General features: G+C 20.3%; 1 protein-coding gene across 1 annotated transcript in view; it reads left to right on the forward strand.

Annotated features, from left to right (window-relative positions):
- The window catches only part of LOC145258353 (pre-mRNA-splicing factor ATP-dependent RNA helicase PRP16-like), a 290,934-nt gene that overhangs the window by 116,907 nt on the left and 151,942 nt on the right, over positions 1 to 22,085 (forward strand). Inside the window, exon 17 of the mRNA XM_080116587.1 lies at positions 5,164 to 5,264. Within this exon, the coding sequence (XP_079972713.1) occupies positions 5,164 to 5,264 (101 nt within the window). The remainder of the gene's footprint in view (positions 1 to 5,163; positions 5,265 to 22,085) is intronic.

Below are 22,085 nucleotides of genomic sequence, written 5' to 3' on the forward strand. Positions count from 1 at the left end.
AAAGGGACCTAGGTTTTCCTGTTGCGTCCACAGAGGCTCAAAATAGGTCAAAAATGCCCCCAAATGGCCAAAAATGACACCTTTTAGCCATAGCGGTTGATCCATCCATTAGATTTTTCTGAAACTTGGCCAAAATGTGAAGACCATTGTACTTAATATAAATTCAATATGGGTGACCCTGGCAAAATTCTGGTTCGCATCCCTCTGGGACTTTTAAGGATAAAAAAAACATGCCTTTTTGGAGTTCTTTTTTCATATTACTCAAAAACTTGATATGTATGTCTATATAATGGTTTTCCATGGTACTGAATTCAAATATATATGTCTTATGGTGTGAAACTGCACCATTTGTCCATTTTCTCTGGGATTAAGTGTTCCAAGGAGCTCAAAAGGGGTGACAAATGCTCCCAAATTGCAAAAAATGACATTTTTTACCTCATAACTTTTAACCTATCCATTAGATTTTTCTGAAACTTGGCAAAAATTTGAAGGCAACGTTGGCGCTTCACACTTCTTACATTCATCATTTCTTCACTATTTTTTGTGGCGTCATCTCACATGTGCCTAAATCAAAACGTAGATTCCATGAACAAAGCTTCTTTCTTAGAAGTGCACGCCTGTGGAATTCTCTTCCATTTGCCTGGTTTCCCACCTAACTACAACTTGGATGTCTTCAAGTCCAACATAAACAAATTCCTGATGAACTGCCCCCTTAAGTAAGACACTTTATCAAATCTCCAATACTAACAGTTACTACGATACTATCCCATTGATTACTGTATACGCAATAACCCTTATCCCCGAGTGGCTTCCGGGCCTTGATAAGTGTGAGAATCTTAAGAATCAACCCCTGTCATGGACATGCGTCAGATGCAGAATTCATTATGTGCCTGGCAATGTTCTTAGATAGGTTTTGTGTTGGAATGTCTTTGATAAGTACCGATAATCGAAATAATCCAATAAAAGAAGAAACAGGCGATTTTGACCAAAGTTAATACCTTACACAGCTTAACATCACAAGTACATTTGAGAATTTTTATTAGCACACACACCAGAAGGCCTAACATATAAAATCAACAGTAGGTTCTTTGATATGACGGGGGCTCGTTTGAAGTGAATGTTTCTGTTTAAAGCACAAATGCACCATAATACTTGATTTTTTTCATTTTAAACTTAAATTCAAGTCATCATCACCGCACAAGCAGTAAAGCCAAGAATATAAAATCAGCAGTAGGTTCTTTGATATGGATGGGGCAAATTTGAAATGAATGTTTAGGTTTAGAGCACAATTGAAGCATGAGATTTGACTTTTGCATTTTAAACGTTTAATTCAAATCATATATAAAAATTTTATAAAATCAGCAATATCTTCTTGACAATGTAAACTACAGTGTATTGCAGATTAAGTCATTGTGGGGAGGCATGTGAAGTTTTCTCTCGGTGCACCACGATGAGTCTCCAATTCGAGCAGGCAATCAATAGATTTGATTGAAAAGTGGGTGATTTCACCGATTTTTATGACAAAAAAAAATATGGGAGTGTGAAACATTCGTTGATCATCATTTAATCTCGGGCAACATCAAGTCTCCCTGCTATTCTTAAATATATTAAGAACTCAAAAACATTTAACAACTTGACAGCATCTTGTACATTAGAATTATGATACAAATTGGTTCGACTGTGACTTTGTTGCTGTCGGACTGAGTTCTAGTTCTGTTCAGTACTAGGACGCCCACAATTCCAGGCATTACCTTCTTTCTGAAATGGAGTTTATTTTTAACTGCTTGAATCGCCTCTACCAGACACTGCTCAAGCATTTTTGTATAGGCTTAGCTAGTATGATGGCTTCTCAAAACTCTAACATCTGACGTCCAGGCAAGGAAGTTTTTTTTTTTTGTTACATAGGCATCACCACTTATCAAGGCCCGGAGATCACCGAGGATAAGGATTAATGAGTGTACAGTGGTCAAAGGAACGTGTCGTAATAATCGTTAGTTGCGGAAATTTGGTAAGTTGGATTACTTAAGGCAATGACTCCTCAAGAATTTGTTCACATTGGACTTGAAAACGATCATATTGTAGTCAGTTGGAAAGCAGGAAAACAGAACAGAGTTTCACAGGCGTGCAGTTCTAATTAAGAAGCTTTGTTCATGAAATCTATGTTTAGGTTTAGACACAGATAAAGAGTGGGGGAAATTATTAATAGTGGTTTCAACTAGTGTTTTTCATAAAAGTCAGAACAGGGGGGACCATAGATTGGAGCTCAGACGAGCACTTGTCATGAAAAATATATTAAAGTAAAGCTCACAACATCTCTTCTGTGGGAAAAAGGTTGCAGGGAAGAGAAAAGGGCATCCCTCGCAAGGTTATAAAGTCTGTTCTGAACTCTGTCAAGGCAGGATAAGCTCCTCCTAGCAGCTCCTGCCCAGATGTGGAAACAGTACTCCATCCTTGGATGTACTTTGCTCTTATACAGGTACAAAATTGCATCCGCAGTGAGATATTTACTGAAGCAGTAGAATGATCCCATCATTTTTCCAGCAACAGTAGCTTTGGCAACGGAATAAATTATATGAAGGGTGCTCTTTTCTCCTCCCTGCAACCCCTTTCTCACAGAAGAGATGTTGCAAGTCCTTCTCTGCTTTATCGTTATTTTCATGGCAAGTGCTCATCTGAACTTCAATGTATAGTCCCCCCCTCCGCCAAACTTTCATGAGAAACACTCGTCTAGCTGAAACCACTATCAATAATTTCCCCCACTTTTTATCCGTGCCTAAGCCTAAACGTAAATTCCATGAACAAAGTTTCTTTCTTAGAACTGCACACCTGTGGAACTGTCTTCCGTTTGCTTGCTTTCCAGCTGACTGCAATATGGTTGTCTTCAAGTCCAACGTAAACAAGTTCTTGATGAGCCGTTCCACTTAAGTTAACAAATTTACGGAATTTCCATTACTAACGATTACTATATTGTCCAATTGACTACTGTACACTCTTTAACCTTTATCCTCGAATGGCCTCTGGGCCTTGATAAGTGGTGATGCCTATGTAAAAAAAAAAAAAAAAATTTCACAAGGACTTTATGTATGAAATCTTTATAAAACAGTTGAATGTGTCATTCAATAACTCGAAAAAGGTTGATATGCCATAAAACAAATCACACAAAGCAAACATTGTTTGTTTGCTTCCAATTGTTTTTGAATTGTTTTTTTTTTTGTGTTATCATGTGTCACTAAACTAATTCAATCAAGTTTAATTACAGTTTTCTTTTAAGAGAAGCAAACATTTTTATGTCAGCAACAATTACACACGACCATAAAGTCTCCCAGTTACTTGTACCATTCCTGTTTTTATTAGTTATTTAAGTACTTGATATTATTTTTGATATATTTTTATTAGTTATTTAAGTACTTGATTCGTTCTCAATTACCGATTTACTTCTTTCTGTTTCAGATTTTTTGAGATAAGGAATGATAATTTATTTTATTCAGACTACTGTTCTCATCTTGGATGTTATTCTCACAACGTTTCCAACGATGTAACCTCTGATCTTCTTTAGGTACATCTTGTTTAATTATATATATTTTTTTATAACTAGTGGGGGTACCTGGCGTTGCCCTGGTGGGGAGAGGTGGTGTAGTAAGAAGTCAGTACAACCAGGAAAAAAAAAAAATTAGGCGCAGCCTAGGTCGAGAGAGATACGATTTATATGTGATATAAAAAGTTTTAAAAAGTTGTGAAGCGAGCGACCGCTTCTCTGAAAAAAGCCTTTTGTTGACATAGAGAAAAAGCAAACACACATACATACATTTTCGCTTTTATATTTATAGATGACGTAATAAAAAAAAATAAAACTTCTCTTCCAATTTTCAGATTTTGTAGTCCTGCCCATATTCATTTTATTTTCTCTTAATGGATTAATAATTACTATTTCTTCTGAGGAGTGAAGGGCAGAATAGATTCATTGATGGATATAATAATTAAATGAATGATTTTGCGGTACGAAACAGGTGCTGTCAAGAATTGTGAATGTCAATGTACTTAAAGAAATAAATTGTAAGATGGTCAATATCATGAAATTTGGAACTTCAGTCATTTATTTGTTATATGCTCTGTAATTCCATTGAGCTTCATAAATGAAGCATTGATATAAATAAAAGGTGAAATATAATTGAAAAAAAATTTCCACAGAATATATATATTTATTTTATATATCCATAAAAGTGAAATTGTCTGTGTGCGTCTCTATGTGTGTATTTCCCTAGCAAACTACTCTGTCAATTTTCAATCTACAGACTGGAGATTTGGCATAAGGGGTATTGAGATTTGGGAAAATCTTTTTAATTGGTTTTTGGCCAGAAATCTGGCTGTCAGGGGGTCAAAATTCAACGATTTGACCTTTGCAAAACTCTACCAAACTACTCTGCCAATTTTGGGTCTAAACACTTGAAATTTTAGATGTAGGTTACTTGGACATGGATCAAACTTTTTAATTTGATTTGAGCCCCAAACAATAAATATTAAGGAGTCAAAATTGGGGTCAAAGTTTTAAAAAATTTGACCTCTGCAGTCTCTACCAAATTACTCAGCCAATTTTTTATCTAAACATTTAAAATTTTATAGAAAGTATATTCAGACGTAGGGCAAGCTTTTTAATCGGTTTTTGGCCAAAAATTTGGCTACTAAGGGGTCAAAGTTCAAAATATTTGACCTTTGCGGTCTCTAGCAAACTATTAAGCCAATTTTGGGTCTAGACATTTGAATATTTACATAAAGGATATTCAGACATGCAGCAAGCTTTTTAATCAGTTTTTGGGCGAAAATTTGGCTGCCAAGAGGTCAAAGTTTACAGAATTGATCTTTGCAGACTCTACCAAACTCCTCCGTCAATTTTGGGTCGAAACACTTGAAATTTTAGATGTAGGTTACCTGGACATGAGTCAAATTTTTTAATATATATATGGACATAAAGTTATGAACAGTACATAGGGCCCGAGCAAAGCCTGGCTGAACTGCTAGTAATGAATAAATGACAAAAGTCTATATTCCAAATTTCATGTTGTTGACCATCTTACAATTTAATGAATAAAAATTAAAAATAAAACATCTCTAATATCTAAAAGTTTTAACTTAATTTGGATTCTTTTATTTATTTTTTTTTTTCAGTTGACGGAATCATGTTTGTTATTGATTCGGGATATTGCAAGCTAAAAGTCTTCAACCCCAAAATTGGTATGGATGCATTGCAGGTGTTTCCAATCAGTCAGGTAAGAGCTTGTATCTTTCTATATATAGATCAAATTTGTTCTGTATGTATATTACGACATCACAGTAAAATGGTTGATGAAAAAGCCAAATTAACTGCAGATTTGGAACTAGTACCTTCGATCTTACCACCACTCAGCCAGGGCGGGAGAGGAACTGAAAAGTGTTTTAATTTAACGATTATAAATTTAGGTGACAGGTGCGTGAATTTAATGAGGTCAAACATCACGAGACTTAACTTTGGTGCTGCAAGCCAGTTTCTGCCTATTTGTTTGTTTCCCTGGCCAAGGTTGAGAAAAACAGCTCCCCTAGAAAGGGAAGTGTCCAAATGAATAGCAATTGTCTAATATGACAGGTTTTTTTTTCCCCCAGCATTGATCAAAGCTGGATTGCTTTGTGGATGTCTCGGCACGAAAGGCTGAGAACCACTTTGCTTTCACAGTTTCGCTTTATTTATATGGAAAAGCGAAACAAACACATGGCGAGTGAAAAAAATCTCGAAAATAGCATGTAAAAGTCACCCAAATTAAAGATACACATGAGCTCGTTTCGTAAATCTTAGATATTATAATCTAGGGAGCATATAAAAAGTTTTAAGAATGATTGACCCCACCGAGTGTGTCCCCCAAAAAAGCCTTTGCCGGACATACACAAAAAAATGCACACACACACAAACACACATATTTTTGCTTTCATATAATAGACTAGTGGGGGTGCTCGGCATTGCAGAGGTATGTGTGCGTTGCGGGGGTCACAACAAAACAAACAATGTTAAACTTCTTTAAAAAATGGGAAAAATAAAAAAAACTGTCTGGCGTCGCCCATGTGGTAAAAGAAACAGTTTTGGTAGGTAGGTAGGTAAGTAGGATCGAACCTGAAACCTTGAGGCGAAGGTGGAAAAAATTCCTGACATTCAACCCAATTCGCCCACCACAGCAGAGTAACATAAATGTGATTTAATTTAACTTAAATGCGCGATTTTAATGATAATGAGGTCAAACATATACCGCAGTCAGCTTTCGCTGCAAGGCTGTTTTTTTTTTTTTTGTTTTCTTTCCCCAAATTTGGCTGTTTGCTTTCCCAAGATGTTAGGGAGGGGGAAACCAGCTTCCGTTAAAAAGGGGAGTGTCCCAATGAATAGCGATTCTCTGATATAAGAAGTTTCCCCTGCATTGATCAAACTTTATTGCTTTTCTGGATGTCCCTGCCACAAATGCCAGGGAACTGCTGATACGAATTCAGTTTTGCTTTTTTATACTGAAAAGCAAAACAAAGACACAGCGATCGAAACAAAATCTCGAAAATAGCGTGTAAAAGTCGGGCAAATTAAAGATAGATGCGACTTCTGTTCGTAACTCGTATATATTATGATTAGACAGTATATAAAAAGTTTTAAGAAGGAGTGACCCGACCGAGTACGCACTCCAAAAAAGCCTTTGCCAGGCATACACAAAAAATGCACACACACACACACACACACACACACATTTTCGCTTTTATATATATAGATTGTTTCATTTTGAAGAGTTATCTAAAAAAACAAGGGAGATAATGCAGTCTGTCATTTCAGCAAAAGAACCCCTCGTCCCCATGTTAAGAATGGCATCAGAAATAATCACAGGAGGTTTACATGGCTTTACATTGTGAGTGAAGTGGTCACCTTTGCGAGTGATTTTGTCAACTGGCGACTAGAAATAATAAAATGCTTTGGTAATTGTTTTTCTGTCACCGACAATCTTCCAAAAATTCATTTTTCAGTAAAAAATGCCTTTTCAACGTTTATTGTTTTAAATAAAACGAGCAAAGTCAAATTATTTAAACAATAAAAGGTTTAACAAAACAATATACTTTTTTTTTTAACGAAGGCTGTTTTAAAAATAAAACTATTTCTGAAAAAAGTCTGAACATAAAATTTGGTGCATATTTAGAATTACACCTTTTTTTTTTACCCCAAACAAGGCACAGTGCCACTTTGATGTAGGCGGCTACTATCAGGGACATAAGTTGCATGGCCGACAGTGAATGCCAGAAACCAACAGTGACAGTTGTAAAAGCAGCCAATGCCCATCAGTAAATGAAAGTACTTACAAGTAATCATGTCAAACTAGGAAACTAATCATCACTGCTAGTGCTAACAATGACAACCAGTAGCTTCTGTTAGCTGCCACTGCCAAACAATGCTTGACAGTGGAAGCCAGATGATTTCATTTTGGCAACAGCCTCCAGTGCCTGCTAATTTTCAGGGCTGACAGCAGCCACCACTAACAACTGTAGTTTAATTTGTTTTCAGGTGGGGGAGGGGTCCTTTCAAGTGGGGGAGGGGTCCTTTCAAGTGGAGGAGGGGTCAAATCTGTTCTGGCTTTGTGTGATACTTCCACTGGGCAGTGGCAGCACACAGATCCTGCTAGTTTCACATAATCAAGCCAACCAATCAGGTGTCTTCCCTCTCATGTATCATGCTGTTTTAGGCTGTAGTGACCAAAATTATCTTTCTTTGAAGAAAAATTATTAGACGGTAGAGCACAGGCAATTGTCTAACTTAGCTCTGATGAGTTAGAGATTATAGCTTCCTTTTGCTATCTAAAAGAAATGCTACAAACCCCTGGAGACTGTGAACTGGACATTAAAACACAACTCGAAACTCTGGAAAGAAGTTCTACCATTCACTTGACAAAGCAGGGGAGGGTAGAGCGGTAGCTCTAGATATATCTAAGGTTTTTGACAGGGTATGGCATGAAGGTCTTCTCAGGAAAATCAGATCATACGGTATCCCTGGAAGAATCTTTAACATAATTAAATCCTTTTTAGATAAGAGAAAAATCCAGGTTGTCATCGATGGTCGTACATCCAAACAATATGATATAAATGCGGGAGTGTCTTAGGGGTCTATCCTTGGACATCTATTATTTCTAATATTCATAAATGACAAAATTGTCTGTGAGATGGGTACATATGCTGATGACACCACTTTATAACTGATATGGCAGGAAAACAAATGAACACATAGCTAGAGAAATAACAAAAACACTAGAGGATGACCTCCGATCTGTAGTGAAATAGGGACAAAAATGGATGGTCACATTCAATGCTGCTAAGACTAAACTTGTTTCCTTCAATAATTACAAGAAACCTTCTCTACCACAAATAGGAATAGCCAAAGACTCTTTATCTGAAAGCACATTCTTTAAACTCCTCGGCCTAACGTTCACAGGAAACATGAGTTGGAACAATTACATTGAGAGCATTGCCAGAAACGCTGCAAAAAAGGTAAGTTCTCTCTACCATGCTAGAAAGCTACTAACGCCCGAAAGTATCCTGTACCTCTATAAGGCCACCATTCGCCCATGTATTGAGTATTGTTGTCATATTTGGGCTGGTGTATCTGCTACTAGTCTCTCACTCCTAGACAAGGTTCAAAAGAGAGTTGCCAACCTAATAGGTCCTGAACTGTCATCTAAGCTTCAGCCTCTGTCTCATCGACGTAATGTAGCTTCCCTCTGCTTGTTCTACAAGTATTTCAATGGTGAATGCCCTGACAAACTGCAAGCACTTGTGCCCCCTCGATGTAAGTACCTCCGACAAACCTGACAAGCAGCAAAATCCCACCCCTTCACAGAAATCTCTAGATGTAGGAAGGCATTCTACTCCAATAGTTTCTTCCACTGAACCGCTGGAATTTGGAACTCCTTTCCGAGTTCCTGCTTCCCCAACTCTTCTAACATGCAAAAGTTCAAGTGTAACATGAACGTCATCTTGCTACTCAACTCCCCACATAGTACCCCTGTAGCTTATGCCCCTAATAGTAGCCCCCTACAGCAAAGTGGCAGTGTGCCTTGTTTGGGGTGAAAATGTAATAAAAAAAAAAAATCACTCACCTCATTACAAGATTTGTTATCATGCTTTTAACTCCTAGAAAGAAATAAAAAGAAAAATAATCCCGTCCCACCTGACAAAGGCCAGATTAATAGTTGTCCAAAACATCGTAAAACAATAACTAAACAAGATGAGGATAATAGTTCACAAATAATACAATAAAAAAAATAAAGAAGAATAAAAAGAATAAAAATAAAGTATACAAGGAAAAATAATAATAATGAGAAATAAAATACTTATTATAAATACAAAAATAAAATAATTGTAAAAAATACAAAAATAAAATAATTGTAATAAATACAATAATAAAATAATTATAATAAATACAAAAATAAAAAAATTATAATAAATACAATAATAAAATAATTATAATAAATACAAAAATAAAATAATTGTTATAAATACCAAAAATAAAATAATTATAAAAAATACAAAAATAAAATAATTGTAAAAAATACAATAATAAAATTATTATAATAAATACAAAAATAAAATAATTATAATAAATACAATAATAAAATAATTATAATAAATACAAAAATAAAATAATTGTAATAAATACAAAAATAAAATAAGTGTAATAAATACCAAAATGAAATAATTATAATAAATACAAAAATAAAATAATTATAATAAATACAAAAATAAAATAATTATAATAAATACAAAAATAATTATAATAAATACAATAATAAAATAATTCTAACAAATACAAACATAATTATAATAAATACCATAAAAAATAATTATAATAAATACAATAAAAAATAATTATAATAAATACAACAATAAAATAATTGTAATAAATACAATAATAAAATAATTATAATAAATACAATAATAAAATAATTACAATAAATGCAATAATAAAATAATTGTAATAAATACAATAATAAAATAATTGTAATGAATACAATAATAAAATAATTATAATAAATACAAAAATAAAATAATTATAATAAATGCAAAAATAAAATAATTATAATAAATGAATAAAAAATAATTATAATAAATAAAAAAATAAAATAATTATAATAAACACAAAAATAAAATAATTATAATAAATACAAAAATAAAATAATTATAATAAATACAATAATAAAATAATTGTAATAAATACAGAAATAAAATAATTATAGTAAATACAATAATAAAATAATTGTAATAAGTACAAAAAAAATTATAATAAATACAATAATAAAATAATTATATCAAATACATTTATAAAATAATTATAATAAATACAAAAATAATAATAAATAAAATAATAAAATAATTATAAAAAATACAAAAATAATTATAACAAATACAATAAAAAATAATTATAATAAATAAAATAATAAAATAATTATAATAAATAAAATAATAAAATAATTATAACAAGTACAATAATAAAATAATTATAACAAATACAAACATAATTATAATAAATACAATCATAAAATAATTATAATAAATACAAAAATAATTACAAAAAATACAATAAAAAATTATTATAATAAATACAATAAAAATAATTATAATACATACAATAATAAAATAATTATAATGAATAGCATCATAAAATAATTATACTAAATATAAAAATAATTATAATAAATACAATAATAAAATAATTATAATACATACAAAAATAAAATAGTTATAATAAATACAATAATAAAATAATTATAATAACTACAAATATAAATATAATAAATACAATAATAAAATAATTATAAAAAATACAAAAATAATTATAATAAATACCATAAAAATAATTATAATAAATGCAATAAAAAAAATTACATTAAATACAATAATAAAATCATTATAATAAATACAATAAAAAATAATTATAATAAATACAATAATAAAATAATTGTAATAAATACAATAATAAAATAATTATAATAAATAAAATAATAAAATAATTATAATAAATACAAAAATAAAATTATTGTAATAAATACAATAATAAAATCATTATAATAAATACAATAATAAAATAATTATAATAAATGCAATAATAAAATAGTTGTAATAAATACAAAAATAAAATAATTGTAATAAATACAATATTAAATAATTGTAATAAATACAATAATAAAATAATTGTAATAAATACAATAATAACATTATTGTAATAAATACAATAATAAAATAATTGTAATAAATACAATAATAAAATAATTATAATAACTGCAATTATAAAGTAATTGTAATAAATACAATAATAAAATAATTATAATACATACAATAATAAAACAATTGTAATAACTGCAATAATAAAATAATTAAAACAAATACAATAATAAAATAATTGTAATAAATACAATAAAAAAATAATTGTAATAACTGCAATAATAAAATAATTGTAATAAATACATTAATTAAATAATTGTAATAAAAACAATAATAAAATAATTGTAATACATGCAATAATAAAATAATTGTAATAAATACATTAATAAAATAATTGTAATAACTGCAATAATAAAATAATTGTAATAACTGCAATAATAAAATAATTGTAATAAATACAATAATTAAATAATTGTAATAAATACAATAATAAAATAATTGTAATACATGAAATAATAAAATAATTGTAATAAATACAATAATAAAATAATTGTAATAAATACAATAATAAAATAATTGTAATAAATACAATAATTAAATATTTGTAATAAATACAATAATTAAATAATTGTAATAAAAACAATAATAAAATAATTGTAATAACTGCAATAATACAATTATTGTAATAAATACAATAATAAAATAATTGTAATAAATACAATAATTAAATAATTGTAATAATAACAATAATAAAATAATTGTAATAACTGCAATAATAAAATAATTGTAATAACTGCAATAATAAAATAATTGTAATAAATACAATAATAAAATAAGTGTAATAAATACAATAATAAAATAATTGTAATAACTACAATAATAAAATAATTGTAATAACTGCAATAATAAAATAATTGTAATAAATACAATAATAAAATAATTGTTATAACTGCAATAATAAAATAATTGTAATAAATACAATAATAAAATAATTGTAATAAATACAATAATAAAATATTTGTAATGCATACGATAATAAAATAATTATAATAAATACGATAATAACATAATTATAATAAATACAAAAATAATTATAATATATACAATAATAAAATAATTATAAAAAATACAAAAATAATTATTATAAATACTATAATAAAATAATTATAATTAATAACAAAAAAAAATAATTATAATACATACAATAATAAAATAATTATAATAAATACAATAAAAAATACTTATAATACATAAAATAATACAATAATTATAATAAATACAATAAAAAATAATTATAATAAATGCAATAATAAAATAATTGGTATAAATACAATAATAAAATAATTATAATAAATAAAATATAAAATTATTATAATAAATACAATAAAAAAATAATTGTAATAAATACAATAATAAAATAATTATAATAAATGCAATAATAAAATAATTGTAATAAATACAATAATAAAATAATTGTAATAAATACAATAATAAAATAATTATAATAAATACAAAAATAAAATAATTATAATAAATACAATAATAAAATAATTGTAATTAATATAATAATAAAATAATTATAATAAATACCATAATAAAATAATTGTAATAAATACAATAATAAAATAATTATAATAAATGCAATAAAATAATTATAATAAATGCAATAATAAAATAATTGTTATAAATACAAAAAAAAATTATAATAAATACAAAAATAAAATAATTGTAATAAATACAATAATAAAATAATTATAATAAATACAACATAAAATAATTATAATAAATACAAAAATAAAATAATTGTAATAAATACAATAATAAAATAATTATAATAAATACAAAATAAAATAGTTATAATAAATACAATAATGAAATAATTGTAATAAATACAATAATAAAATAATTGTAATAAATACAATAATAAAATAATTGGAATAAATGCAATAATAAAATAATTGTAATAAATACAATAATAAAATAATTATAATAAATACAATAATAAAATAATTATAATAAATACAGAAATAAAATAACTATAATAAATACAATAATAAAATAATTGTAATAAATACAAAAATAAAATAATTATAATAAATACAGAAAAAAAATAACTATAATAAATCCAATAATAAAATAATTGTAATAAATACAATAATAAAATAATTATAATAAATACAATTATAAAGTAATTGTAATAAATACAATAATAAAATAATTGTAATAAATACAATAATAAAATAACTATAATAAATACAAAAATAAAATAATTGTAATAAATACAATAATAAATTAATTATAATAAATACAATAATAAAATAATTGTAATAACTGCAATACTAAAATAATTATAATAAATACAATAATAAAATAATGGTAATAAATACATCATAAAATAATTATAATAAATACAATAATAAAGTAATTGTAATAAATACAATAATAACATAATTGTAATAAATACAATAATAAAATAATTATAATAAATACAATAATAAAATAATTATAATAAATACAATAATAAAATAATTATAATAAATACAATAATAAAATAATTAAAATAAATACAAAAATAAAATAATTATAATAAATACAGAAATAAAATTACTATAATAAATATAATAATAAAATAATTGTAATAAATACAATAATAAAATAATTGTAAGAATTACATAATAAAATAATTATAATAAATACAATAATAAAGTAATTGTAATAAATACAATAATAAAATAATTATAATAAATACAATAATAAAATAATTATAAAAAATAAAAAAATAATTATAATAAATTCCATAATACAATAATTGTAATAAATACAAAAATAAAATAGTTATAATAAATACAATATAAAATAATTATAATAAATACAATAATAAAATAATTATAATAAATACAATAAAAAATAATTATAATACATACAATAATTAAATAATTATAATAAATACAATAAAAAATAATTATAATACATACAATAATACAATAATTATAATAAATACAATAAAAAATAATTATAATAAATGCAATAAAAAAATAATAGGTATAAATACAATAATTAAATAATTATAATAAATAAAATAATAAAATTATTATAATAAATACAATAAAAACATAATTGTAATAAATACAATAATAAAATAATTATAATAAATGCAATAATAAAATAATTGTAATAAATACAATAATAAAATAATTGTAATAAATGAAATAATCAAATAATTATAATAAATACAATAATCAAATAATTATAATAAATACAATAATAACATAATTATAATAAATACAATAATAAAATAATTATAATAAATACAATAATAAAATAATTGTAATAAATACAATAATAAAATAATTGTAATAAATACAATAATAAAATAATTATAATAAATACAATAATAAAATAATTATAATAAATACAAAAATAAAATTATTGTAATAAATACAATAATAAAATAATTATAATAAATACAATAATAAAATAATTATAATAAATACAATAATAAAATAGTTGTAATAAATACAAACATAAAATCATTGTAATAAATACAATATTAAATAATTGTAATAAATACAATAATAAAATAATTGTAATAAATACAATAATAACATAATTGTAATAAATACAATAATAAAATAATTGTAATAAATACAATAATAAAATAATTGTAATAAATACAATAATAAAATCATTGTAATGAATACAATAATTAAGTAAGTGTAATAAATACAATAATTAAATAATTGTATTAAAAACAATAATCAAATAATTGTAATAACTGCAATCATAAAGTAATTGTAATAAATACAATAATAAAATAATTATAATAAATACAATAATAAAATAATTGTAATAACTGCAATAATAAAATAATTAAAATAAATACAATAATAAAATAATTGTAATAAATACAATAACAAAATAATTGTAATAACTGCAATAATAAAATAATTGTAATAAATACAATAATTAAATAATTGTAATAAAAACAATAATAAAATAATTGTAATACATGCAATAATAAAATAATTGTAATAAATACAATAATAACATAATTGTAATAACTGCAATACTAAAATAATTGTAATAAATACAATAATTAAATAATTGTAATAAAAACAATAATAAAATAATTGTAATACATGAAATAATAAAATAATTGTAATAAATACAATAATAAAATAATTGTAATAAATACAATAATAAAATAATTGTAATAAATACAATAATTAAATAATTGTAATACATACAATAATTAAATAATTGTAATAAAAACAATAATAAAATAATTGTAATAACTGCAATAATAAAATTATTGTAATAAATTCAATAATAAAATAATTGTAATAAATACAATAATTAAATAATTGTAATAATAACAATAATAAAATAATTGTAATAACTGCAATAATAAAATAATTGTAATAAATACAATAATAAAATAATTGTAATAAATACGATAATAAAATAATTGTAATAACTACAATAATAAAATAATTGTAATAACTGCAATAATAAAATAATTGTAATAAATACAATAATAAAATAATTGTTATAACTGCAATAATAAAATAATTGTAATAAATACAATAATAAAATAATTGTAATAAATACAATAATAAAATATTTGTAATACATACGAGAATAAAATAATTATAATAAATACAAAAATAATTATAATATATACAATAATAAAATAATTATAAAAAATACAAAAATAATTATTATAAATACCATAATAAAATAATTATAATAAATACAATAAAAAATAATTATAATACATACAATAATAAAATAATTATAATAAATACAATAAAAAATACTTATAATACATACAATAATACAATAATTATAATAAATACAATAAAATATAATTATAATAAATGCATTAATAAAATAATTGGTATAAATACAATAATAAAATAATTATAATAAATAAAATATAAAATTATTATAATAAATACAATAACAAAATAATTGTAATAAGTACAATAATAAAATAATTATAATAAATGCAATAATAAAATAACTATAATAAATACAAAAATAAAATAATTGTAATAAATACAATAATAAATTAATTATAATAAATACAATAATAAAATAATTGTAATAACTGCAATACTAAAATAATTATAATAAATACAATAATAAAATAATGGTAATAAATACATCATAAAATAATTATAATAAATACAATAATAAAGTAATTGTAATAAATACAATAATAACATAATTGTAATAAATACAATAATAAAATAATTATAATAAATACAATAATAAAATAATTATAATAAATACAATAATAAAATAATTATAATAAATACAATAATAAAATAATTAAAATAAATACAAAAATAAAATAATTATAATAAATACAGAAATAAAATTACTATAATAAATATAATAATAAAATAATTGTAATAAATACAATAATAAAATAATTGTAAGAATTACATAATAAAATAATTATAATAAATACAATAATAAAGTAATTGTAATAAATACAATAATAAAATAATTATAATAAATACAATAATAAAATAATTATAAAAAATAAAAAAATAATTATAATAAATTCCATAATACAATAATTGTAATAAATACAAAAATAAAATAGTTATAATAAATACAATATAAAATAATTATAATAAATACAATAATAAAATAATTATAATAAATACAATAAAAAATAATTATAATACATACAATAATTAAATAATTATAATAAATACAATAAAAAATAATTATAATACATACAATAATACAATAATTATAATAAATACAATAAAAAATAATTATAATAAATGCAATAAAAAAATAATAGGTATAAATACAATAATTAAATAATTATAATAAATAAAATAATAAAATTATTATAATAAATACAATAAAAACATAATTGTAATAAATACAATAATAAAATAATTATAATAAATGCAATAATAAAATAATTGTAATAAATACAATAATAAAATAATTGTAATAAATGAAATAATCAAATAATTATAATAAATACAATAATCAAATAATTATAATAAATACAATAATAACATAATTATAATAAATACAATAATAAAATAATTATAATAAATACAATAATAAAATAATTGTAATAAATACAATAATAAAATAATTGTAATAAATACAATAATAAAATAATTATAATAAATACAATAATAAAATAATTATAATAAATACAAAAATAAAATTATTGTAATAAATACAATAATAAAATAATTATAATAAATACAATAATAAAATAATTATAATAAATACAATAATAAAATAGTTGTAATAAATACAAACATAAAATCATTGTAATAAATACAATATTAAATAATTGTAATAAATACAATAATAAAATAATTGTAATAAATACAATAATAACATAATTGTAATAAATACAATAATAAAATAATTGTAATAAATACAATAATAAAATAATTGTAATAAATACAATAATAAAATCATTGTAATGAATACAATAATTAAGTAAGTGTAATAAATACAATAATTAAATAATTGTATTAAAAACAATAATCAAATAATTGTAATAACTGCAATCATAAAGTAATTGTAATAAATACAATAATAAAATAATTATAATAAATACAATAATAAAATAATTGTAATAACTGCAATAATAAAATAATTAAAATAAATACAATAATAAAATAATTGTAATAAATACAATAACAAAATAATTGTAATAACTGCAATAATAAAATAATTGTAATAAATACAATAATTAAATAATTGTAATAAAAACAATAATAAAATAATTGTAATACATGCAATAATAAAATAATTGTAATAAATACAATAATAACATAATTGTAATAACTGCAATACTAAAATAATTGTAATAAATACAATAATTAAATAATTGTAATAAAAACAATAATAAAATAATTGTAATACATGAAATAATAAAATAATTGTAATAAATACAATAATAAAATAATTGTAATAAATACAATAATAAAATAATTGTAATAAATACAATAATTAAATAATTGTAATACATACAATAATTAAATAATTGTAATAAAAACAATAATAAAATAATTGTAATAACTGCAATAATAAAATTATTGTAATAAATTCAATAATAAAATAATTGTAATAAATACAATAATTAAATAATTGTAATAATAACAATAATAAAATAATTGTAATAACTGCAATAATAAAATAATTGTAATAAATACAATAATAAAATAATTGTAATAAATACGATAATAAAATAATTGTAATAACTACAATAATAAAATAATTGTAATAACTGCAATAATAAAATAATTGTAATAAATACAATAATAAAATAATTGTTATAACTGCAATAATAAAATAATTGTAATAAATACAATAATAAAATAATTGTAATAAATACAATAATAAAATATTTGTAATACATACGAGAATAAAATAATTATAATAAATACAAAAATAATTATAATATATACAATAATAAAATAATTATAAAAAATACAAAAATAATTATTATAAATACCATAATAAAATAATTATAATAAATACAATAAAAAATAATTATAATACATACAATAATAAAATAATTATAATAAATACAATAAAAAATACTTATAATACATACAATAATACAATAATTATAATAAATACAATAAAATATAATTATAATAAATGCATTAATAAAATAATTGGTATAAATACAATAATAAAATAATTATAATAAATAAAATATAAAATTATTATAATAAATACAATAACAAAATAATTGTAATAAGTACAATAATAAAATAATTATAATAAATGCAATAATAAAATAATTGTAATAAATACAAAAATAAAATAATTGTAATAAATACAATAATAAAATAATTGTAATAAATACAATAATAAAATAATTATAATAAATACAAAAATAAAATAATTATAATAAATACAATAATAAAATAATTGTAATTAATACAATAATAAAATAATTATAATAAATGCAATAAAATAATTATAATGCAATAATAAAATAATTGTTATAAATACAAAAAAAAATTATAGTAAATACAAAAATAAAATAATTGTAATAAATACAATAATTAAATAATTGTAATAAATACAATAATTAAATAATTGTAATAAAAACAATAATAAAATAATTGTAATAACTGCAATAATAAAATTATTGTAATAAATACAATAATAAAATAATTGTAATAAATACGATAATAAAATAATTGTAATAACTACAATAATAAAATAATTGTAATAACTGCAATAATAAAATAATTGTAATAAATACAATAATAAAATAATTGTTATAACTGCAATAATAAAATAATTGTAATAAATACAATAATAAAATATTTGTAATACATACGATGATAAAATAATTATAATAAATACGATAATAAAATAATTATAATAAATACAAAAATAATTATAATATATACAATAGTAAAATAATTATAAAAAATACAAAAATAATTATTATAAATACCATAATACAATAATTATAATAAATACAATAAAAAATAATTATAATACATACAATAATAAAATAATTATAATAAATACAATAAAAAATACTTATAATACATACAATAATTATAATAAATACAATAAAATATAATTATAATAAATGCATTAATAAAATAATTGGTATAAATACAATAATAAAATAATTATAATAAATAAAATATAAAATTATTATAATAAATACAATAACCAAATAATTGTAATAAATACAGTAATAAAATAATTATAATAAATGCAATAATAAAATAATTGTAATAAATACATTAATTAAATAATTGTAATAAATACAATAATAAAATAATTATAATAAATACAAAAATAAAATAATTATAATAAATACAATAATAAAATAATTGTAATAAATACAATAATAAAATAATTATAATAAATGCAATAAAATAATTATAATAAATGCAATAATAAAATAATTGTTATAAATACAAAAAAAAATTATAGTAAATACAAAAATAAAATAATTGTAATAAATACAATAATTAAATAATTGTAATAAAAACAATAATTAAATAATTGTAATAAAAACAATAATAAAATAATTGTAATAACTGCAATAATAAAATTATTGTAATAAATTCAATAATAAAATAATTGTAATAAATACAATAATTAAATAATTGTAATAATAACAATAATAAAATAATTGTAATAACTGCAATAATAAAATAATTGTAATAAATACAATAATAAAATAATTGTAATAAATACGATAATAAAATAATTGTAATAACTACAATAATAAAATAATTGTAATAACTGCAATAATAAAATAATTGTAATAAATACAATAATAAAATAATTGTTATAACTGCAATAATAAAATAATTGTAATAAATACAATAATAAAATAATTGTAATAAATACAATAATAAAATATTTGTAATACATACGATAATAAAATAATTATAATAAATACGATAATAAAATAATTATAATAAATACAAAAATTATTATAATATATACAATAATAAAATAATCAAAAAAATACAAAAATAAATATTATAAATACCATAATAAAATAATTATACTAAATACAATGAAAAATAATTATAATACATACAATAATACAATAATTATAATAAATACAATAAAATATAATTATAATAAATGCATTAATAAAATAATTGGTATAAATACAATAATAAAATAATTATAATAAATAAAATATAAAATTATTATAATAAATACAATAACAAAATAATTGTAATAAATACAATAATAAAATAATTATAATAAATGCAATAATAAAATAATTGTAATAAATACAATAATTTAGTAATTATAATAAATACAACATAAAATAATTATAATAAATACAATAATAAAATAATTATAATAAATACAAAAATAAAATAATTATAATAAATACAAAATAAAATAGTTATAATAAATACAATAATAAAATAATTATAATAAATACAAAATAAAATAGTTATAATAAATACAATAATGAAATAATTGTAATAAATATAATAATAAAATAATTATAATAAATACAATAATAAAATAATTATAATAAATACAAAAATAAAATAATTATAATAAATACAAAATAAAATAATTATAATAAATACAATAATAAAATAATTGTAATAAATACAATAATAAAATAATTATAATAAATACAATAATAAAATAATTATAATAAATACAATAATAAAATAATTATAATAAATACAAAATAAAATAGTTATAATAAATACAATAATGAAATAATTGTAATAAATACAATAATAAAATAATTGTAATAAATACAATAATAAAATAATTGGAATAAATGCAATAATAAAATAATTGTAATAAATACAATAATAAAATAATTATAATAAATACAATAATAAAATAATTATAATAAATACAGAAATTAAATAACTATAATAAATACAATAATAAAATAATTGTAATAACTGCAATACTAAAATAATTATAATAAATACAATAATAAAGTAATTGTAATAAATACAATAATAACATAATTGTAATAAATACATAATAAAATAATTATAATAAATACAATAATAAAGTAATTGTAATAAATACAATAATAAAATAATTGTAATAAATACAATAATAAAATAATTATAAAAAATAAAAAAAATAATTGTAATAAATTCCATAATACAATAATTGTAATAAATACAAAAATAAAATAGTTATAAGAAATACAATATAAAATAATTATAATAATACAATAATAAAATAATTATAATAAATACAATAAAAAATAATTATAATACATACAATAATTAAATAATTATAATAAATACAATAAAAAATAATTATAATACATACAATAATTAAATAATTATAATAAATACAATAAAAAATAATTATAATAAATGCAATGAAAAAATAAT

The sequence above is a fragment of the Euprymna scolopes genome, chromosome 33, assembly GCF_053919585.1.
Source record: "Euprymna scolopes isolate OS-2025 chromosome 33, ASM5391958v1, whole genome shotgun sequence".
NCBI lineage: Eukaryota > Metazoa > Mollusca > Cephalopoda > Sepiida > Sepiolidae > Euprymna > Euprymna scolopes.